Source organism: Bubalus bubalis, chromosome X (genome assembly GCF_019923935.1).
Source record: "Bubalus bubalis isolate 160015118507 breed Murrah chromosome X, NDDB_SH_1, whole genome shotgun sequence".
In the NCBI taxonomy this organism is placed as follows: Eukaryota; Metazoa; Chordata; class Mammalia; order Artiodactyla; family Bovidae; genus Bubalus; species Bubalus bubalis.
In genome coordinates this window covers 128,552,891-128,574,177 of record NC_059181.1, presented here as the reverse complement: position 1 = coordinate 128,574,177, position 21,287 = coordinate 128,552,891, and the positions used below count along the sequence as shown (strand labels likewise).

General features: G+C 39.1%; 1 protein-coding gene across 5 annotated transcripts; it reads right to left on the bottom strand.

Moving 5' to 3' along the window:
* Window positions 1-7,616: 7,616 nt before the first annotated feature.
* MCTS1 (MCTS1 re-initiation and release factor) lies at window positions 7,617-14,916 on the bottom strand. Of its 5 annotated transcripts, none has more exons than XM_044936737.2 (7): window positions 14,550-14,916; window positions 13,902-14,006; window positions 13,201-13,392; window positions 12,566-12,663; window positions 10,768-10,901; window positions 9,061-9,128; window positions 7,617-7,829 (listed from the first exon to the last, which is right to left on the bottom strand). In XM_044936737.2, the coding sequence occupies exons 2-7, from the start codon at window positions 13,913-13,915 to the stop codon at window positions 7,748-7,750; spliced, it is 588 nt and encodes a 195-aa protein (XP_044792672.1). In that variant the 5' UTR covers window positions 13,916-14,006; window positions 14,550-14,916; the 3' UTR covers window positions 7,617-7,747. The 5 variants fall into 5 exon arrangements, with proteins under 5 accessions (XP_044792672.1, XP_044792673.1, XP_006048869.1 ...); XM_044936738.2 differs by having other exon boundaries at window positions 14,648-14,916; XM_006048807.4 differs by having other exon boundaries at window positions 13,201-13,353; window positions 14,550-14,914.
* Window positions 14,917-21,287: the final 6,371 nt, after the last annotated feature.

The following is a 21,287-nucleotide window of genomic DNA, read 5'->3' as shown; positions in this document are numbered from 1 at the left end:
TGTATCTTCAGCAAAGTTAACCCTTGTTTCCTCGTTTGCAAAACGAGAATTAAAATCTACCTCATGGAGGGACTTGCCTGGTAGGTCCAGTCGCTAAGACTCTGTTCCCAATGCAGGGGGCCCGGGTTCAATCCCTGGTCGGGGAACTAGATCCCACATGCCACGACTAAAGATCCTGTGTGGCACAACTAAGACCTGGTGCAGTCAAATAAATCTATAAAAATAAATAAAATCTACCTCGTGGAGCAGTCATAAAGATTAAGCAAGATATATAAATAGAGCTTATATATACAGTAGGTACTCAAGGAATGTTATTTCCCTTTCCCTCTAGCCCATTTGAACAAGTTTAACTACCACTTTACACAGTTAAATATGTTATCAATCCTTTTTATTAAGTATCTTTCTGGTAAAATATTAAAATATTGATGTGAATAACAGCTGGTACTGAATATTCAAAGTCACAAGGGAACTCCTTCATTAATAGTTCTAAGATAACATCTATACACTGAATCTGTGCCATGCAATAAAATAGCTCATCCTTGAGCAGCTTTTTAATAAAGTAAATATTTTTTTAAGGAGAAAATTGGAAGTTCCTTTTAAGAACATTAACCTAATACATGTTCCCCTTTCACAGCAAATTAGACATTATTGGAGCCAAAATTACCCAAATCAATATGATTTCTATCTCCTCACACTTTAATCAAGATACTTCTCTCTCTTTGACTCTTTTGTTTTAGTTTTTTGGCCATGAGGCACGTAGGATCTTAGCTCCCCAAGGGGATCAAACCACCCCCCAACACTAGAAGGCAGAGTCCTAACCACTGGACCGCCAGGGAAGATGCTTCTCTATATATAAAAAAAAAGAAAAACTACTGCTTTAGTAAGACTCTTCCATCCACAGTAAAAGCATCTGGGCAGTTGGTACTTGAGAGAGAAATGGATTTGACAATACCAAGAAGCTCACGAGGCCATGTGCCTTCTCTCAGACCTCTGCATTTGGGAGCAAGAAAACAGAATTACTTTGTGGACTCCTTTAAAAACATTTTACAAAATATAAGATTTTTTACCCTGTAAAACATAAAATAAGTGCAGTGTAAGCTTACAAGTTTTTATGACAGTTTAGCCCCTACTATTTTTGAAGCAGAATAAAGCATTGCCAGCCATAAATTATCTTCCAGTCATGTGCTTTTTTGAAAGCTGTTTAGGAGATAGAGGTTAATTTGATGGATTAGAGACTGCTGTTATCCCACTAAATGAAACTGTTTGTACTCTATATTCAAATACAGTTCAGGTTGAGCTTTTTATAGGATTTTAGTTTCCTGACCAGGGACTGAACTCGTGCCCTCTGCAATGGAAGCATAGAGTCCTAACCATTGGACCAACACGGAATTCCAAGGTTGAACTCTCTTAAACCCAAAATGCTTACATAAGCAAACTTTATAAAGACTTTAGTCATGCAAAAGCATACTTTTTCCTCATCCTGGATAAGCCAACTCTCTAAGAAAGCTGTCCACAGCCTACAGGGCAAAAAGGACCCCTCGTAGCTCAGTCAGTAAAGAATCTGCTTGCAATGCAGGAGACCCGGGTTCAATTCCTGGGTCAGAAAGATCCCCTGGAGAAGGAAATGGCAACCCACCCCAGTATTCTTGTCTGGAGAATCAGATGGACAGAGGAGCCTGGCAGGCTACAGTCCATGGGGTTGCATGAGTCAGACTCAACTTAGTGACTAAACCACCACCACCCATCCTCCTCACCCTGCCCAATTTAATCCAGATGCTTAAGTGAACAGTGAATTTTGGCTTTAAAAAATGAATTCTGAGTTTTGAGACATACAGATGGCTAACAAACACATGAAAAGATGCTCAACATCACTCATTATCAGAGAAATGCAAATCAAAACCACTATGAGGTACCATTTCACGCCAGTCAGAATGGCTGCTATCCGAAAGTCTACAAACAATAAATGCTGAAGAGGGTGTGGAGAAAAGGGAACCCTCTTACACTGTTGGTGGGAATGCAAACTAGTACAGCCACTATGGAGAACAGTGTGGAGATTCCTTAAAAAACTGGAAATAGAACTGCCTTATGATCCAGCAATCCCACTGCTGGGCATACACACTGAGGAAACCAGAATTGAAAGAGACACGTGTACCCCAAAGTTCATCGCAGCACTGTTTATAATAGCCAGGACATGGAAGCAACCTAGATGTCCATCAGCAGATGCATGGATAAGAAAGCTGTGGTACATATACACAATGGAATATTACTCAGCCATGAAAAAGAATACATTTGAATCAGTTCTAATGAGGTGGATGAAACTGGAGCCTATTATACAGAGTGAAGTAAGCCAGAAAGAAAAACACCAATACAGTATACTAACGCATATATATGGAATTTAGAAAGATGGTAACAATAACCCTGTATACCAGACAGCAAAGGAGACACTGATGTATAGAACAGTCTTTTGGACTCTGTGGGAGAGGGAGAGGGTAGGATGATTTGGGAGAATGGCATTGCAATACGTATAATATCATATATGGAATGAGTCGCCAGTCCAGGTTTGATGCACGATACTGGATGCTTGGGGCTGGTGCACTGAGACGACCCAGAGGGATGGTGTGGGGCAGGAGGAGGGAGGAGGGTTCAGGATGGGGAACACATGTATGCCTGTGGCGGATTCATTTCGATGTTTGGCAAAACCAATACAATATTGTAAAGTTTAAAAATAAAATTAAATTAAATGTTAAAAAAAAAAAAGAATTCTGGATGGGGCAGCATTAGAACTAATGAGAACAGTACCCAGATTAACAAGTACATACAGAATCTTTCAGATCATGAAAAACTAAAAATTTGTTAAAACATCAATATGATAAAACAGACAGTCCATGCCTCACAGATAGGGAAACAAAAGTATAAGTTAAGTGCATGCAGCTTTTAAAAGTTGTCTTGGGACTTCCCTGGTGGTCCAATGGTTAAGAATCCACCTTCCAATGTGGGATGTGGGTTCAATCCCTGGGCAGGGAACTAAAATCCCACATGCTGCAGAGCAACTAAGCCTGCACATGGCAGCTACTGAGCCCGCATGCTCTGGAGCCCATGTGCCACAATGAGAGTCGACATGCTGCAGCAAAAGGTCCCAGGTGACACAAGGAAGATCTCACATGCCACAACTAAGACCTGACACAGCCAAATAAATGAATAAATATAAAAAATTATTTCACTAATCCTTTTATTTCTCAAAATGTTCAGGGACAAAATTTGGTGTACTTTAACTTTTCACTCCAAGAGGCAAATCTTTAATAGTACAATTAGTTTGGATGTTTCTATCTATTTTTCATCCCCATGACCTGTTCTAATGAACATGATATTATTAGTAGAAATTCCTGTGAATCACCTCTATGTCCTTTTCCATACATAAATTATATTCTCCAGGAAGCCAGCTCCTACACCAACTGACCAACCAGCCTGATAAGTCTCAACATAGATTTTAAAACTGGTTTTCAATCCTGTTCATTCACTCCTGTTCTGGTGGAGTTGTAGTCCTTTACAAGTACTTAATTAGTTTTAATATAATATTAGATAAATTATCATTATAGTTCATTATATCTACTCATGCTTTTACCTGCTATAAAACAAAGCATAATAAAGTATACACATGATGCATAAAAATAGAATACAAATATACATTTCCATGCATCAATCTCCACGTTGACAGGCAAGATTTCTTTAGGAGTATTGCTGAGAGACTAGGATATTCAGAATATAATTATATTTAGTGTAATTTTTACTGCCTTAATACAATTAATGACATACTAAACATAAGCGTTCTGAAGGGCTTTCAAAATATATTTTAATGGCCTAAGTCTTACAGGTTATTGAATAACTCAGTAAATTTCTGATTGCTTGAGACCTCAAAAGTGATGGTTATATTGACACAGGATGCATACATACATTTTCTGTTTTTTCTCTCATCATAAATCAGTTTCAGTAGATGTTCCTTCAGAAATTGGAACATTTTGAGTTTCCTGAAGAGCCTTGAGAAACGTATTCTCAAAATTAATGAACCTAGATAAACAAAGTTAAAATATTTACCACATTTTGTTTGTGCATACATTCATTTCATATTTCCATTAATATATAATTGCTACATAATTAATAGTCTCATGAACAACAAAAGGGTAAAATACTTATTATAATGAAATACCTCTGTAACCTCTGTAAATTTAGTCACTTACCATTCTTATATCTTCTGAAGTACTTTGTTTAGAGATACTGTATCCTTGGTAGCTGATTTGTATGTGCAGGGGGAACTGGGCTGGATATAATCATTATTTGACAAATGCCATCTGACTTTATGTTTGGGGACTATCAAATCTCTCCAATTGGAAATGTTCATGGCTGTCCTTTAGTTAAATCCAGCTGCTTGTTTTGGGTCCAGAACATTAATAAAAGGAAAAATGCAGCTGCCAACCGAGCACCACCAAACCATTATCATAGCCTGCTAGAAGAGGGCTGACCGGGTCTAAGGCAAAATGAGACAACCATCTGAGTTGGAATGCTGAGCTGTTGCAACTCCAAGACACCTGGATTTTTTTAACCTCACATTGGATACAATCTAAGGAATATGTTTATATTGGTTCATGTATAATTTGTAAGTTTTGATGACTGAAATTGGAAATGTATTAGTAACTTCCTACTAGCTTTATAAATTGGTACTGGGCTGTCACCATTACCCAGATTTTTTAAAATGTAACTTTACTCACTAGCCTTGAAGCTCCTTAAGGGCAAGGGCAACTTGTCTATTATTCATCTTTGTGCCACACACCTAGAACCTAGTGGATATTCAATAAATGTCCAGTGAGCTGAACTGACCTTGGCTGAAGAAAAGTGCACAAAAATGACTAGATTGTAGGTTGCCTGACACAAAAGTAATTATCAAACTAAAAGTGAACCGAAGACACATTACCCATGAGAAAACAGGCTCTCCCCATATTCCTACTCTCAGGAATGTGGGTAAACTGTTTTCTTTATGCACAGTACATCAAGAGGTTGATATACCTGCTAGTTCAACCTCTTTGAATCGGTTGACTGGGCTCCCACCTGTGGAATCACACCCCCGATTAACTCCATGACCTGAGGCCTCAGACCCGGGGGAAGTAGGAAACGTACATATTTAGCCCACATCACCAAGGCAACAAAGTCAATGTACCTGAACATAGTAGAAAAACAAGCACAGATGATGTTGAATATTTTAAAAGTGTTCCCAATACCCACTGTAACCGTGGTCTGAAACATGGATCAATTATTTCTGAAACCTCACAATTAAAACTTCTCTAATATGTGTGTGTGCTTTGTTTTTCATCACTAACACTCCATAGGCAATTTTGGTCAATTAACATTATCTTAGTACCAAGAATAAAGATTCAAAGTTTGGTTTTGACATAAATGACTTATTTTCTTTTTAAGCATATAGGAACTATAGACCTCAAATAGGCCGCCTGTCTCCCAAATGGGGAGACGTCTGAATTTGAAACTAGTAAATCAGCATGAAATGAGACTATCTGTTGAAGAAACCTACCCTGAAAGTTCATTTATAATTATGCCACTGATCAGATTATTTACACTTTTATCCACCAGGAATAAATAATAAAATATTAAAAATATAGCAAGTTGTAGAATATAACTGTCATAATAAAGGAAAATACATAGGACTTAAAAAGGATATAGGAAGAAAAATATCAGGGCACCTCTATGGGCTAAGAAAGAAAGATTTTGGCAGTCATAAGCATTCTAATTAATGATGAAGGAGGAAAAATTCTCCAAGCCCTACCCCAGCCCAGATGAAAGACTCCCCCAAATTATCAATCTTCCTTTACTCTAATCCATCTTCACCAAGAAACCTCCTGTTCACTAATTGTTTACCCTAAGCAGACTTACTACTATAAATTAATACACTTACATTCTAACATGGGATTCGCCAAGTCTTACAGGTTTTGTGGGAAATAGTTTCTCAATCTGAGTCAGACCCTGGATCTATACCCTCCACCTATGTTGTGAAGGCCCAGCTGCAACAGCCAGCCCAATGGTATCTCTCTTTTTACTATCCACCCTCACCTTTCTCACCAACTTCTAACTGTAACACAGGTCACCACAATCTTGTAAATGTCTGTATCCATCTGAAAAATAAAATCACATGTAGTATATTTGTCTACAACCAAATCAAGATGGCTGAGACATAGTATAACAGCAATGCTATTAGGAAGAAAGACCTGTTATCACTATATAAATTCACAACTGCTGTTTAATTCTCAAAACAGCTTACTGTTCTTACTGAAAGTAGGTTGATAGTCTTCACATGCCACTTATGATAAGAGATACACATTCTTTGGGGAATACAGTAGGGACTCAAATCTGGAAGTTCTGGGCATCTGTGGAGTATGATTTCACCCAGCTTCAAGAGAGGGCATTAAATAAATTGAACCAAAATCTGATCAAGCCTATCTGTTTACGGGCTATACAAGGAATATAAAAACAAGTTAAATTACTTTACAGTGATACAATCAACAAAATCCAGAATGTGACAGGAAACTATAAGACAAAACAACTAGATTTCTTAAATAATTAATTTAAAGGGAAAACAAAGGAGGGGGAGCTTATAGATTAAAAGAGACAAATAAATAGCAACCAAATGCAATATAAGAACCTTGGCAGATACCAACTTCAAGCAAACCAATGGTTAAAAAAATAAAAAGAGAAACAATTAAGTCCATTTGTCACATATCTGAAGAAATAGCTAAATGTTTAGGTGTGATAATGATATTATGGTTATTTTTTTAAAAGAAAACATATCTTTTAAAAATACATATTAAAGAAACTATGGATGAAATGATATATCTGAGATTTGCTTCAAAATAATTGGGGAGTGCGGTGGGAGGGAGTGAGACAGAGACAAAACAATATTGGACATGAATTGAAGCTGGGTGATGGAAAAGAAAAGCCAATATACTATCTACCCATACTTTTCTATGCTCAGAATTTTCCATAATGAAAAGTTTAAAAATGGAAATAGCAACCAAAAAACACACACAACAGAGAAAGGGTACTTCTAGGTGCCCTTGGGTAATGGGATAAAAATCCAAGTCTAATACATACACTATAATGTGTAAAATATATAGCTAGTGAGAAGATACTGTATAGCACATAGAGCCCAGCCTGGTGCTCATGACAACCTAGAGGGGTGGGATGGGGGGAGGTGGGAGGGAGGCTCCAGAGGGAGGGGATTCTGTATACTTATAGCTGATCCACACTGCTGTACGGCAGAAGTAAATACAACATTTTAAAGCAGTTATCCTCCAATTAAAAAAAATAAAATGTTTTAAAAAACCAGTCTAGCTCCAGGCCCATTAATTGGTCAGATTTTCTGAGGCATCAGCCATATACTAGCAAGTTCATTTACCAAGTCTTGCCCTTCATCTTGCATCATTAGCCTAAGAAAGGACATTAAGTTGTCTTAATTAAGTTTGGTTACTTACCAGCTACCTTTTAATGTCCAACTTTGTAACCCAAATTTAACTTAAGTTTAATAAAAATTAAAATAATTTTTGAAGCTAACAGAATTTTAGCATCTGTTGAATTTATTCAGCATAACCACAGAGGTATTGTCTTCATGCTGTCACACATAAACACAAACACAGATACAGATACAGCACAATATCCATTTTTAGCCCAAGTGCATTTCTTCTGAGGCTCATTTATATGTCTTCATATGCCACAGCCCATCATTTAAATAATGGATATTTTCAATGCCAATTCCTTTGTTGACTTTCTCACTGCAGAAGGAATAAAGCACATAAACAAGTTGTTAAGTACTTTTACAGGCTTACTCATGGTAAATGTAATTCAGGGCGCATTGCTCTTTTGCAATTATTGAGCCATATATAGGGAATTTATAGTACACTAACATGATCATCTACATTAAACTACATTACTCTGCTGAAGTTCATTCATGTCTTAAAGAAATTCTAGTGATCTAACTAGTAGGATCACAGAAACAGAGTAATGATGTTGCCAGACCAGGAGAACATCAAAGTGTTATAATTAACCCTGAAACAAAAGTAATAGGAATAATTTGGTCATCAAATGAGTTCCAGCATTTTTAAGTATATTGACTATATTTTGATAAACTGAAAGTCACTCAGTCATGTCCAACTCTTTGCTACACCATGGACTATGCAGTCCATGGAATTCTCCAGGCTAGAATACTGGAAAATATACTGGAAAAATACTGGATTGGGAAAGGGTAGTCTTTCCCTTCTCCAGGGGATCTTCCCAACCCAGGGATCAAACTCAGGTCTCCTGCACTGCAAGCAGAGTTTGTACCAGCTGAGCCACCAGGGAAGCCCATGTTTTGGTAATGTATCGCTAATATTTCCTTAATATTTTATGCCACCAGGTAAAAATACAAGATAAATACCGTGTGGCACTAAATTATGTCACTGTTTTTAAAAACTAGCAGCAAAATACCTTTCCCCACACCTAAGTGAAATCACACTAAATAAAAAAATTCCTAAAATACCACACACATACATATAATATAGCTGTGTTGGCACACAGGTTCTTTTGGGAGTGCTAAAGAAAGAATGCAGTCTCAGAGAGGAAATAACCTTCAATGGCTTCCTAAGTCTTAGGAAAAATTAGAAATGAGGCTTCTGTGCATAAACATTTGTAAGATGTGGTATGAACGAGAGCAAAGCTCACCTGTAACTCTGATTCCTCCTGCGTGTGCACTAAGTCACTACAGTTGTGTCTGACTCTCTGTGACCCTATGGACTCCTCTATCCCCAGGCTCCTCTACACATGGGATTCTCCAGGCAAGAATACTGGAGTGGGCTGCCATTTCCTTCTCTAGGGGATCTTCCCAACCCAGGGATCGAACCAGTGTCTCTTATGTCTAACCTGCATTGGTGGGCAGGTTCTTTACCACTAGTGCCATCTGGGAAGCCCCTTACTGCATAGGTTCCCTATATCTGAAAAACTAAGGGGGACTAACAGGAGACTTACATATCTTCTGCAGACATCTTCATGACTCCAACACACAGAGCATGCTGTTTTCCTTCTGCCATGATTGCCTGAAAACACACAGCTAAGAAAACCATTTATCTATCAAAATACCTTCGAGAGGGGGTGTCACATTACTGCTTAAGCCGCTGGGAACCCAACTTGCATTTTCACCTAGTCCATTAACTCCTTGAAGGCAAGGACCTAGCACCATTTATGGGCACACTGCAAATATTCAATAAATGCTAAATGAATGGAATCTAATAATCATTCTCAGGTTTTGGGTCAAATGCTAATACTATAACCCAATGCCAACAAAAGAAGGAGGAGAAGAAGAAAAAGAAATCATGCAAAAAAAGGAGATAACATTTTTTGCATAAAAATATTAAAAAGAAATAAATATCCATTGTTCTAGTGCTTTAATCACTAAATGGTGGTTTTATATAAAGGATACATTAAAACCATAACTATATCCCCTATCTTTAAGAGCCCAATGTAAGTTGCAATCTCTCCAGAACAACCAGAATGTTCTTGGTTCATTTGAAGTGTCTAAAGTGATAAACATTACAGTCCATATTTTCAAAGTTTCAAGTGTACACAGCACCTCTCTGTACTAGTTTTGCAGCTTTCCAACAGTCTATAATTATTTCAAAATAAAAGTAACTTAAAAAGTAAAGGCCAGACATTAGTAAAATTTTCCATTTAGAGGAAACTCCAGAACTTTATAAACTTTAAAACTTAGAGCAATCATAAACATAAAAGGGTAACCTGTCCTCAGAGAATATTTTTCTTCATTGGTTTTCAATTCATTCATTCATTTCTTCACTGCTCCACAGATATTTGAACTCCTATTACATGACCAGTATCTATGTCAATACAAGCTGTTCCTAATATATACAACTTATATTACCCCTTAGATATAACTTCCACAAGAGAGGACACCCTCCTCTGAGCACTCTTAAACCCATTCCAATGGCCATCCCATTCCAGTGATTTCCCACCAAATATGGTTCCTTTCCTCAACCTGAGGCAAATGGTCACTTTATCTATGACAAAACAGAAGATGTCATCCTGTCCAGACTAGTTGACAAAAAACTAATCTAGAATATGGCTGAAACAACACCAGAGAAATGCAGAATTATTCAGCTATGTCACGAATTGAATAGATTCTTAAGGGCTATCTCTGACGTCAACGTTTCTCTTTGAGAAAACATGTTCCGAGGCCCAAACAACCAAGTTAAAAATGAATTTTAAAATAAAAGTTAATTGAGACTTCAAAATAAAGCAATAGGAATTGCCAATGGTTCCTACTCGTCACCAAAATTCCACCTGGTGCTAAATTCTTTTCCCTTTTGAATGCTTTTTTCCCAGGGTAATTCAAATGTAAAGGTAGCAAGATGATGTTCAAATAAGTGATCCAATCATATCATATACAACCTCTCTATTAATAATCAGGAGTTTTATACTGTGTCCCAAGTCTCATAACACTGGGCCCTAACACAGCTGAAATGCACCTGGGACTCTTTTTATTACTTGTTCTCACTTAACTTCTAACACAAAATAATGCTGCTTCCCACATCTTCAAATATAAGCAGAAAGATATAACAGTAACTTCCAAAAGATACATCTAATGCTCTCTTGGATGTTAGTTCTTTCAGTGATAACAAGAATACAATGAACACATTTTTCAACAGAGCTTGGGAAGGATACAACAATCGTATCTACTGCAGCAGGGTAAAGTTTAGCTCCAGGAGAAGTTAAGCCTGGACACATTATATTTGCTCCACTGAGTACAAATTTGATGGCTCCTTTGTCAACCTGCTGATGTGGCAAGATAAAAGGATCTAGAAGAAAAGAAATACATTACACCAATTAATAAAACTAAAGACTCAACAGAAAAAGGCAAATGACATGAACAAATACTTCCTGAAATTACAGTACTTTGACAGATGCGAAATAAAACTGAAACACATTCCTTCACTTATCAAATTGGTATATATTTTTGAGAAAAGTAATTACCAGTGCTAGCAAGAATGTCAGAAAACTGGCATTCCCATTTACTGCTAAAAGGCTTATAAATAGGTACAGGCTTTCTTTAGGACTACTAGGCAATATGTACCAACAGCCTTTAAAAGGTTCAAACTCTTTGATTTAATAATTCTACTTCTAGGACCTTATCCTAAGAAATAAATGAGGAATGTGCAATATATTTAGGTAGAAAGATGCTCATTATAGCACTAATATTTATATTAGAAATAAACTGGAATCAACCTAAATGTCCAACAATTAAGAGATAAATGACTTAAAGTATATCTATAATATCTGTATAATAGAACCATGTTTTTGGAGAATATGTAATACCCTGGGAAATATTCATAATATATGACAAGTGAAAAAAAAACAATAAAAATTGCCAAAAAGATCAGTGGTTGCTAAGGGTTGGAGGAGGGGAAGAGGTGGGAGGGGTAAGTAGGTAGAACACAGGGGATATTTAGGGCAGTGAAACTATTCTGTAAGATATTATAACAGTGGATACAGTGCCTGCTCAGTCACATCAGTCATGTCTGACTCTTTGTGACCCCATGGACTGCAGCAACTTCACTTTCACTTTTCACTTTCATGCACTGGAGAAGGAAATGGCAGCCCACTCCAGTGTTCTTGCCTGGAGAACCCCAGGGACAGGGGAGCCTGGTGGGCTGCCATCTATGGAATCAAGAGTCGGACACGACTGAAGTGACTTAGCAGCAGCAGCAGCAACAAACATTATTTTGTTTCTTAACACCTGGCCTTGACAGTACTAAGAACTGGGACTCCATGCTTTCCCTTATATAGAATTCTCTATGAAGCAAATCTGGATGCAGATGTAAAAGAAAATGTTTACAGCACTTATTACACAGTTTGTGAATATATATGTGTGTAATTATCTAACTGTTGTCTATTCTCCTCACTAGACTGTTAGCTTCCTAGGGACAGGGACCATGTCTATCTTTGCTTCCTATCACATTCTCAATACCTTGCTCAGTGCCTGGCACAGAATAAGTTCAAAAACTATAAATATTTTTTAAATGAATGAATGAATGCTCTTTCTTGGGCTTTCGGAATGCATAATGAGAGAATATGCATTTTTCAGATTTACCACAAGATGGAGAAGAGGAAATCTTTTTAGTTTTATATTCCATATAACCTAGTTCTAGTAAGTTAACTGTGGGAGTCCCTGGTGGCTCAGAGTGTAAAGAGTTTGCCAGCAATGCAGGAGACCTGAGTTCGATCCCTGGGTCGGGAAGATCCCCTGGAGAAGAAAATGGCAACCCACTCCAGTATTCTTGTCTGGAAAATCCCATGGACAGAGGAGCCTGGCGGGCTACAGTCCATAGGGTTGCAGAGAGTCAGACACGATTCAGTGACTTCATTTTCACTTTTCTTTCAATAAGTTAACTACCAGAAGTCACTTTCAACTCCTTTTGTGTCTTTTCATATCCCCAAATACATATTTTCTAACAAGACTTACATTTGTGAAGTAATCTTAGGGTTGGATAAAAAGGCCCTTCTCTTTGTCTAAAAAATAGTAACTCTCCATTTACTGTCAGGATTTCTATATGTTCATGGCTGTAAAACAAACATCACAAAGTACCAAGTTAGATATTTTCTTTCAAAAATGAATATGCCAAACATCCTTTAAACAATGTATAATATGAAGTATGCATATATAGAAATACAGTAAGGTTTAAAAAAAATTTTTCAGTAAAGATCCAGGCCCCAAAAAAACCCCACAAAACACTATTTAAATTAACACCAGTCCAGTAGAGAAAAATATGATCTGCTACAATTTTATTTCACATTTTATTACATATTTTAATTTCCTTGGTAGATAATTAATAAAACAAATCTCTAAAGCACAAGCTGAAATAAATCTGACTCTGAATAAAAACATTTAATTAAGTCTTTAATAAAACAATCAGTACACAATGCCACATTTTTCACATAGAAAAGCATGTGAAAATATAAATATTGATGTTTTAGGGTTACTCATTTAGAGTAGATAAATAGTTAATATAAAGATAATCACAGTTATTATGAGTGCAGTCTAATCATATTATATTCAGCTTCTCTGAGTTTTACATGGAAAAAAAAACAAAGACTTACCAGCGCACTATTTTGACAGGATCTTTCTTAGGCATGATTTGATTAAGCCATGGTTCAATACCTGGAAACTGTTCTATCAATTGATTCTTAATACCCTTTATAACTGAGGTTTTCAACTGGATGCAATTGGACACATTTTCTTTTTCGTCAAATCTGCCAAATGATTTTTGCAAAGAAAAACAAAAAGCATTTCTAAAAAGACATAACAGAATAGCTAAAGGTATTTTTTAAATTATTTACCTATTCCCAAGCAAATATTTAGATGTCTAAAATAATTATGGAAGAAATTGCTTTTTAAAATACAATTTCCCTTTTATTCTGTCCAGCACAAAACCAGTGTCTTAATACAATATTAAACTGTCATATACACACAATTAGCTGGAGAGGGGCAGGGAAGGGGAAAGGATATGAGGCATATATAACACAATAAACTGTAATCAGCTACACAAATGCCTTTCCTGGAAAATCTTACTCAGTTCTACCCAGAAAGAAACAGATTCCCACCTATAACAAAATCTGTGAAAAACAAAACAAAATGAAAATACCCTCAAGCATTAGGATACAAATGACCAACCCAAACATTAACACAGAAAAGCAGCCCCTCCTATGCTATGTAATCTGTTGAGATTTTTTTGAAGTAATAATGACGGTATTTAACATCCTTAATTATTTTTGCTCAAAATGTCATGCACAAAACCCACCTTCCTTTGCCCATGTTCCCCCTTTGCTTTTTGCGTCTACCAAATCTGCAAGGCAAAGCCACTAGGTGCGTTGCAAAGAATTTTTTTCTTCCTCAACTGAATAGCCTATGGAGCAATCACGTTATTTTCAAGACAAGGTTAATCTGGCAGCTAGGCAATAGGTATGACAGTCCGCTAGCTTCCTGTCACCCAGACTCCTTCACTCCCATGACCCAGGAAGTCAAGCCTTCCCTTGTTCAGTTCCTAACTAGTAACCACATGGCAGAGAGCGCAGGGCTGTCCTCTTGCTAAAGAGGGTATGTCCCTAAATCACAGTGCAAGGATGTGATTGGTAGAATCCTAGGAATGGAGCTAGGACTGGGAAAGGGGGCAAATGAGAAAGACGGGTAACGAGATAGAAAATGAGAGTGGGAGGACCCAACCTGATTGAGGATTAGGGGCGAAAAGCTTAAAAAAATGTTGCAAGCATAGTACTGAGACATACAGAGACATATAGTGTTGAAAGCATGGTACTACAGAAAAACCTTAAAGAGTAAGGATGGCAGGGGTGGGGGAGAGAGAAAGAGAATCTTTGCTCTTGTCCTCTTCCCCACCACCCACCCCCACCACCTTCGTGAGCAGCCGAGGGGGGCCACGGCATGTCCTTACTTCTTGAACATGATCCAAGGTGAAGGGGGCGACGATAGGGAAGGGCCCGGAATGGGGAAGAAAAACTGAATTAGCAAGGGTCCGGCAGATCCCCTTACGGAGGAAGGCCGGCACTGAGTCGGAACTGTTGTCTTTATCCGGAAAGGGAGACAGCCAACTGCACTGTACGGTGTTCAGAGACATTTGACTACTTCCGCTCCTCTAAACACGTCGGCGCTTTTGCTGGCCCTTTCTGGGTCACCGATCCCCATCCAGAGCCGGTAGCTGAAAGGGCGGGACTAGAGAAGGAAGACGAGATAGAGCCATCATTCCAGTAGCAGAAAGAGAAGAACGGAGCACATGGGGCAATCAATCAAAGCCGTGGTTAAGGCCGGTGTGTCACTACGGGTTCCTCAAAGGGTCAAGATTCTTCCGAGTTTCATTGCTACCTGCTGTTTACTTTTTAGTGGGAAGGGGTTTTGTTCCCTGAAACAACCGAATGGATTGGTGCTTACTGACCAGCTTGAACCCGGGCAAAACGCTTGACATTGTGTTAACGTACTCGTGGCCTTGCCAAATTTAGCAAATAAAAATACAGGACGCCCTGTACAGGACATTTGGATTTCAGATAAACGATGAATACATTTTGGTTGGGGTTTTGTTTTTTTTTGTTTTTGTTTTTTTGTTTTTTGAGGTTTAGCTATACCTCATCCATATTTAACACTAAAAAAAAAAAAAAAAAAACAAACCTTGCTATCTGAATTTAATTTGGCGTCCTGTATTTTAATCTGGCAACCGTGTTCACTGACCACAGTGAGGTGCCCCCAAAGAATTGTTCACGAGGTTACTGTCCCCTGCCTCACCCTCATAGGAGTTGAGCTATAAACCTAAAGAGGTACCTCCCTTGAATGGTAGAATGGCCTCTAGGCGATCAATACTAGACTAATCTGATTGAAGAGATAACAGATAAACACGTTTTACCTGTAATTTTAAAAAGGAGAGCAAATCAAGGGTTTTGATCAGCAGAGAAAGCATGCGTGCGTTAGCCACTCAGCCGAGTCTGCGACCCCATGGACTGTAGCCCTCGGGGCTTCTCTTCCACGGAATTCTTCAAGCAAGAATACGGGAGTGGGTTGCCATTTTCTTCTCCAAGAGAAAGCATAGAAAAATACAAAACCTGAATAAGCACTACCCAGGCGGTGGGGTAGGGTGCATTGATCTGTAAAACAAATATAGCAGTCTCTTCCAGGAGCAAATACTCTGCTGGGGAAATGGACGCTTGGAGCAATCACAGCAAATAGCATTATGTGTTTGAATTGTACAACTAACAACTCACCTTGCCTTGATTCTATGGTAGCAACAATCTTCTGATTATAATTTAGCTTCCCATGAAGCTCTGCCCAGAAGGAACTCTGTTTTCAAATCATATCCGCATGAACAACTGTAAATTAATAAATTGTCATTCGGTTTATACCTCAGTTTCTTGTAAATGTCTTTAGCATTAATCTGCTTTCCCAGCATTAGTCGACTCTCTAACATTGAAAATAATTGTTTAGGAACATGCAAAACTGAAGCCCAGACCCCAACTGTGGTTAGTGCTATACTGCTAAGACTTCTTACAAAGCAGGAGAATATTACTGGCAACTCTCACATCATCCTAGAAGCCTGCCATGGAACAGCTAATACATCATAACAGCCATACACAGTTATTATTAAGCAGTTTGAGGTGGGAGAAAACAGATATTTTGCATCCAATCTAAACATGGTAACACCATAGTAATAACAATGTATTTCGCTAGCAAATAAATTTTAACTTGATGAACTCCCAAACTAAAAACTTCCCAGGTGGTGTTAGTGGTAAAGAACCCGCCTGCTAATGCAGATTAGACATAAGAGACACCAGTTCCAACCATGGGTCGGGAAGATCGCCTGGAGGAGGGCATGGCAAACCACTCCAGTATACTTGCCTGGAGAATCCCATGGACAGAGAAGCCTGGCGGGCTACAGTCCATGGGGTCACACAGAGTCGGACAGGACTGAAGCCACTTAGTACACAGCACAAACTAGTAACACCTTGATGAAGTTCCTAATTTCTTGAACTTCTTAATTTCTTTTAATTTTACTTTTTGGCTGCTGCACAGCTGTTCCTGAACCATTGGTGGAACCCGTGCCCCCCGCCTTGGAAGTTCAGAGTCTTAACCACTGGACAGCCAGAAACTAATTTTAGACTTATTAAAAAGTATTATGCTGAGTATTTGCAGTGCTAGAAATAATAGCCAACGTTTAATTCTATAAAAATTATACATACTCTAGGGGACTTCTCCTGGTGGTCCAGCTGTTAAGATTCAGAGTTTCCACTGCAGGGGGTTGCAGGTCCGATTTCTGGTTAGGGAACTAAGATCCTGCTTGCCGCCAGTCACAGCCAGAAAGTAAAAAAGGAAAAAGAAATTATACATACTCTAAATTATAACAAATCCCACATGCATGCAATAGACATATAGCTATATGTGCATACATATTTTAATCCACTTTCATATACTCTGATAATCACAGAGACCGAATCTGAAGTATTAATATGACAAACGCCAAGTTAGGTCATTAGTATTAATGAGGGAGGTATTTAGTTCTGTGTGCGTGCATGAACACCTTTATTCATAACCCACCTACACAGATACATAAGCAGGGTCCACTTTTCACTGCAGTGTGTTTCTGGTTTTGCGTTGTTCAGAGGATCATTGTAAAGTGGCTTCTGTTTTTCCAAGACTACAATTGGGGGTTTACTCCTGACAGAACTCATCTTCAAAATAAATCACTGCTACAACAAACAGCGTGTCATAAAAGAAGAAATATCTCAAAATAAACCTCTTCAGAAACCGAAACAATGAACTTCATTTATTCACACAATAGTTGTAAAGGACCTTAATGTTTTAGACATATATGCTGTCTCTACTATATTTGATGCAGAAATGTTCTACGCAGTTTATTTTACAAGAGACCTCAATGTACATGCAGCACAGGACACAGAAAACCCAACTCTAGCATACATTTTACTAAAACAAGTAACCTAGCTATAATAAGCTTTAAACATTGCACGATTGTATTTGTCGTCTTAGAATTTTGAAAGAATTTTGTAGGGTCATCTTGACATGAGGCTCAAAAATGCTGCCCAAGGAAGCTTACAGCAAGGCCTTCTTTTCTTCTTCAACTTCCTCAAGCAACAAGCAAGGCACCAAAACCCTTCAGTGAGTGCAAGTCACTCAGTCGTGTCTGATTCTTTGCGACCCCATGATGGTCTGTACAGTCCATGAAATTTTCCAGGCCAGAATACTGGAGTGGGTAGCCTATCCCTTCTCAAGGGGATCTTCCCAACCCAGGGTTCGAACCCAGGTCTCCCGCATTGCAGGTGGATTCTTTACCAGCCGAGTCACCAGGAAACCCTTCAGAATGTCCAGTAAAAAATGGTTTCTTTAGGAGGTGGGCCATAGATTTAAACACTGTGGGAGGTACTTTCAATGCAAGAAAGAATTGGGCCACTGGATCTCTCATCTCAGAAACTACAGCCTGTGTAGTCTTCCCTTAAGGTCACTTTTCCCACAAACTGCCCCTCAGCCTTATACTTTAGAGCCCCCTGCAGCCTGGCTTTATATCCCCCACAAGATCAAGACATACCTAAGAATCACACCACTACCCCCACCTGTCAATCACTCTGCAGACCACAAGTGAGAAAATACACTGGCCCAGCCACTGTCTGGATCTTTCCATACAGAACAATATAAGGAACACCAACAAAACAGCCTCTCCTACCTCCAGTCCCAAATACAGTTAAATCTGGGGAGAGCTGAGAGACCCCTGTTTATCAGAACTGTCAGAACTAATCATCTTGCCAAATTTATAGTAAGCCAAACCCACTGTGCCTCACTCACATCCCTTATCTCTTTTGTCATTGTCCAAGGGGCTTCCCTGATAGCTCAGTTGGTAAAGAATTCGCCTGCACTACAGGAGATTTCAGTTTGATTCCTGGGTGGGGAAGATCTGCTGGAGAAGGGAAAGGCTACCCACTCCAGTAGTCTGGCCTGGAAAATTCCATGGACTGTATAGTCCATGGGTTTGCAAAGAGTCGGACACAACTGAGCAACTTTCACTTTCACTTTCAATATGTAAGCACCCAGTTCAGTCTATTTGCTATGTGATCTTGGGCAAGTGGCTGGAACTCTTGTGCCTTTCTTCTCAGCTGCAAAATAAAGGCTCTACTTTCTGAGGCTGTTATGAGGATTAAATGAGAGAATCCATGCAAAGCATTGTTAAATTATTTGTATTGTAGTTATTAAACTACTGTTGTTGTTATTCTGCTTCTCTAACTTCATTCCTACATTCCTCTGTGCTTCTCCTCCTGCCACCTGAGCTCTCATTTCTACCTTAACTTCCAGGTGCTTCCGACGCCTCCCTGGAACACCATCCCAAGATTAACAAACTCTCCTACCCATCCTCCAACTCATCCCTGAGTGTCCACTGATATTCCTGGCTTTCCCCTGAGGTTGGAAATTCCCTTTCAGCCCTTTCCAGTGAAAGTGATTCTCATCAAGACACTGCATTTACTGGGGAGTCAGGAGGTGACCTGGCATCCTCTTCCAGCCACACTACAACTTCCAGACGATTCCTCCTTCACCCTCAGGTAAAACACACAACACAACCCTGATTCTGCTTCCTCTAAGCTTCAGACCATTTGGTTACATCTCGACTTCCTCTGTGTTGTCCTCTACTCACGGTTCGTTGAGGGCTTCTCCTGTGCCTCAGCCGTAAAGAATCCGCCTGCAATGCAGGAGATGAAGGTCCAATCCCTGGGTCAGGAAGTTCCCCTGGAGGAGTGCATGGCAGCCCACTCCAGTATTTTTGCCTGGAGAATCCCCATGGACAGAGGAGCCTGGCAGGCTAGAGTCCATAGGATCGTAAAGAGTCAGACACGACTGAAGCAACTGAGCATACACACACGCATTCGTTCATTGAAGATCCTGGTTCATTTCATTTTCTACTACTCTTAATCTTCTACTCTACTACTCTTAAGTCTCTTAAGTCTCCTTCTCTTAATCTTCCCCAATTACACTGACCACCATGCTATTTTCCAACACACCACATCCTAGGGTTTTTGCATTGTTTGCTCACATGTTAGGTCTTCTCACTGGTTGGTCCTTCCACCTGGAAGCTGTCTGTGTCTGCATGCATGCTCTGTCATGTCTGACTCTATGCAACCCTATGAACTGAAGCCCACCCAGTTCCTCATTTCCTCCTCCAGGGGATTATCCCAACTCAGGGATCAAACTCACATCTCCTGTGTCTGCTGCATGGCAGGCGGAGTCTTTACTGCTGAGCCATCTGGTCTACCTGGAAAATTCAACCTCAGATCACCATATAATCCTCACCTCCTTCAGACTTTGGCTCAAATGTTACCTTCTCAGTAAAGTATTTCCCTAATCTTTACATTTAAAAATGTCATCCACTCACCCCCCATCCCTTTCCTTAGTTCAATTTTTCCATAGCATGTCTCACTTTCTAACATACTATAAAACTAATTATATTATTATATATTATGTTCTCTGCTAAATTGTAAGCTCCACAAAGACAAGGATTTGTCTATTTTTTTGTTCACTTTTATATCCAAGTTCTTGGCACAAGGTAGACATTCAATAAATACTCATTGAATAAGCAAATGAAATGCCACTCTGGCTACCATGAAATTTCACTGTTCCTCATTATGGCAACAATCTTTGATTAAGTTGCCTCTACTCACCATCTCTAATTCATCTCCTCCTATTTTTTCCTGAGCCTGCTCCACTCAGGCTTTTGTCACCACTATGCCACTGAAACACCTCTCATAGATCAAGGTTACCAATGACCTCTATCTTGCCAAAACCACACATCATTCCCAGTTCTGATTTTGCCCAAACTCTCAGTAGTACTTGAGTTGACTATGATCTCCTTTTTGAAACAGTTTGGTACCTTAACTTCCTTAACACAACCCTCTCCTGATTCTATTTATCCCACAATGGTTCAGTTCAGTCGCTCAGTCCTGACTCTTTGCAACCCCAAGAACTGCAGCACACCAAGCCTCCCTGTCCATCACCAACTCCCGGAGTTCACTCAAACTCATCTCCATTGAGTTGGTGATGCCATCCAACCATCATCCACTGTAGTCCCCTTCTCCTCCTGCCCTCAATCTTTCCCAGCATCAGGGTCTTTTCAAATGAGTCAGCTCTTCGAATCAGGTGGCCAAAGTATTGGAGTTTCAGCTTCAGCATTAGTCCTTACAATGAACATTCAGGACTGATTTCCTTTAGAATGGACTGGTTGGATCTCCTTGCAGTCCAAGGGACTCTCAAGAGTCTTCCCCAACACCACAGTTCAAAAGCATCAAATCTTCGGTGCTCAGATTTCTTTATAGTCCAAATCTCACATCCATACATGACTACTGAAAAAACCATAGCCTTGACTAGATGAACCTTTGTTGGCAAAGGAATGTCTCTGCTTTTTAATATGCTGTCTGGGTTGGTCATAACTTTCCTTCTAAGGAGTAACCCTTGTTTTATTTCATGGCTGCAATCACCATCTGCAGTGATTTTGGAGCCCCCAAAAATAAAGTCTGTCACTGTTTCCACTGTTTCTCTATCTATTTGCCATGAAATGATGGAACCGGATACCATGATCTTTGTTTTCTGAATGTTGAGCTTTAAGCCAACTTTTTCCCTCTCCTCTTTCACTTTCATC

What these genes read in the sequence shown, in the direction of transcription:
- MCTS1 (XM_044936737.2), bottom strand. An exon ending in CCTGTCAAAATAGTGCGCTG is followed by an intron (nt 12,664 to 13,200) that starts GTAAGTCTTTGT and finishes TTTGTTTTACAG; the next exon opens with CCATGAACATATAGAAATCC. An exon ending in CCTAAGATTACTTCACAAAT is followed by an intron (nt 10,902 to 12,565) that starts GTAAGTCTTGTT and finishes CTTTTCTTCTAG; the next exon opens with ATCCTTTTATCTTGCCACAT.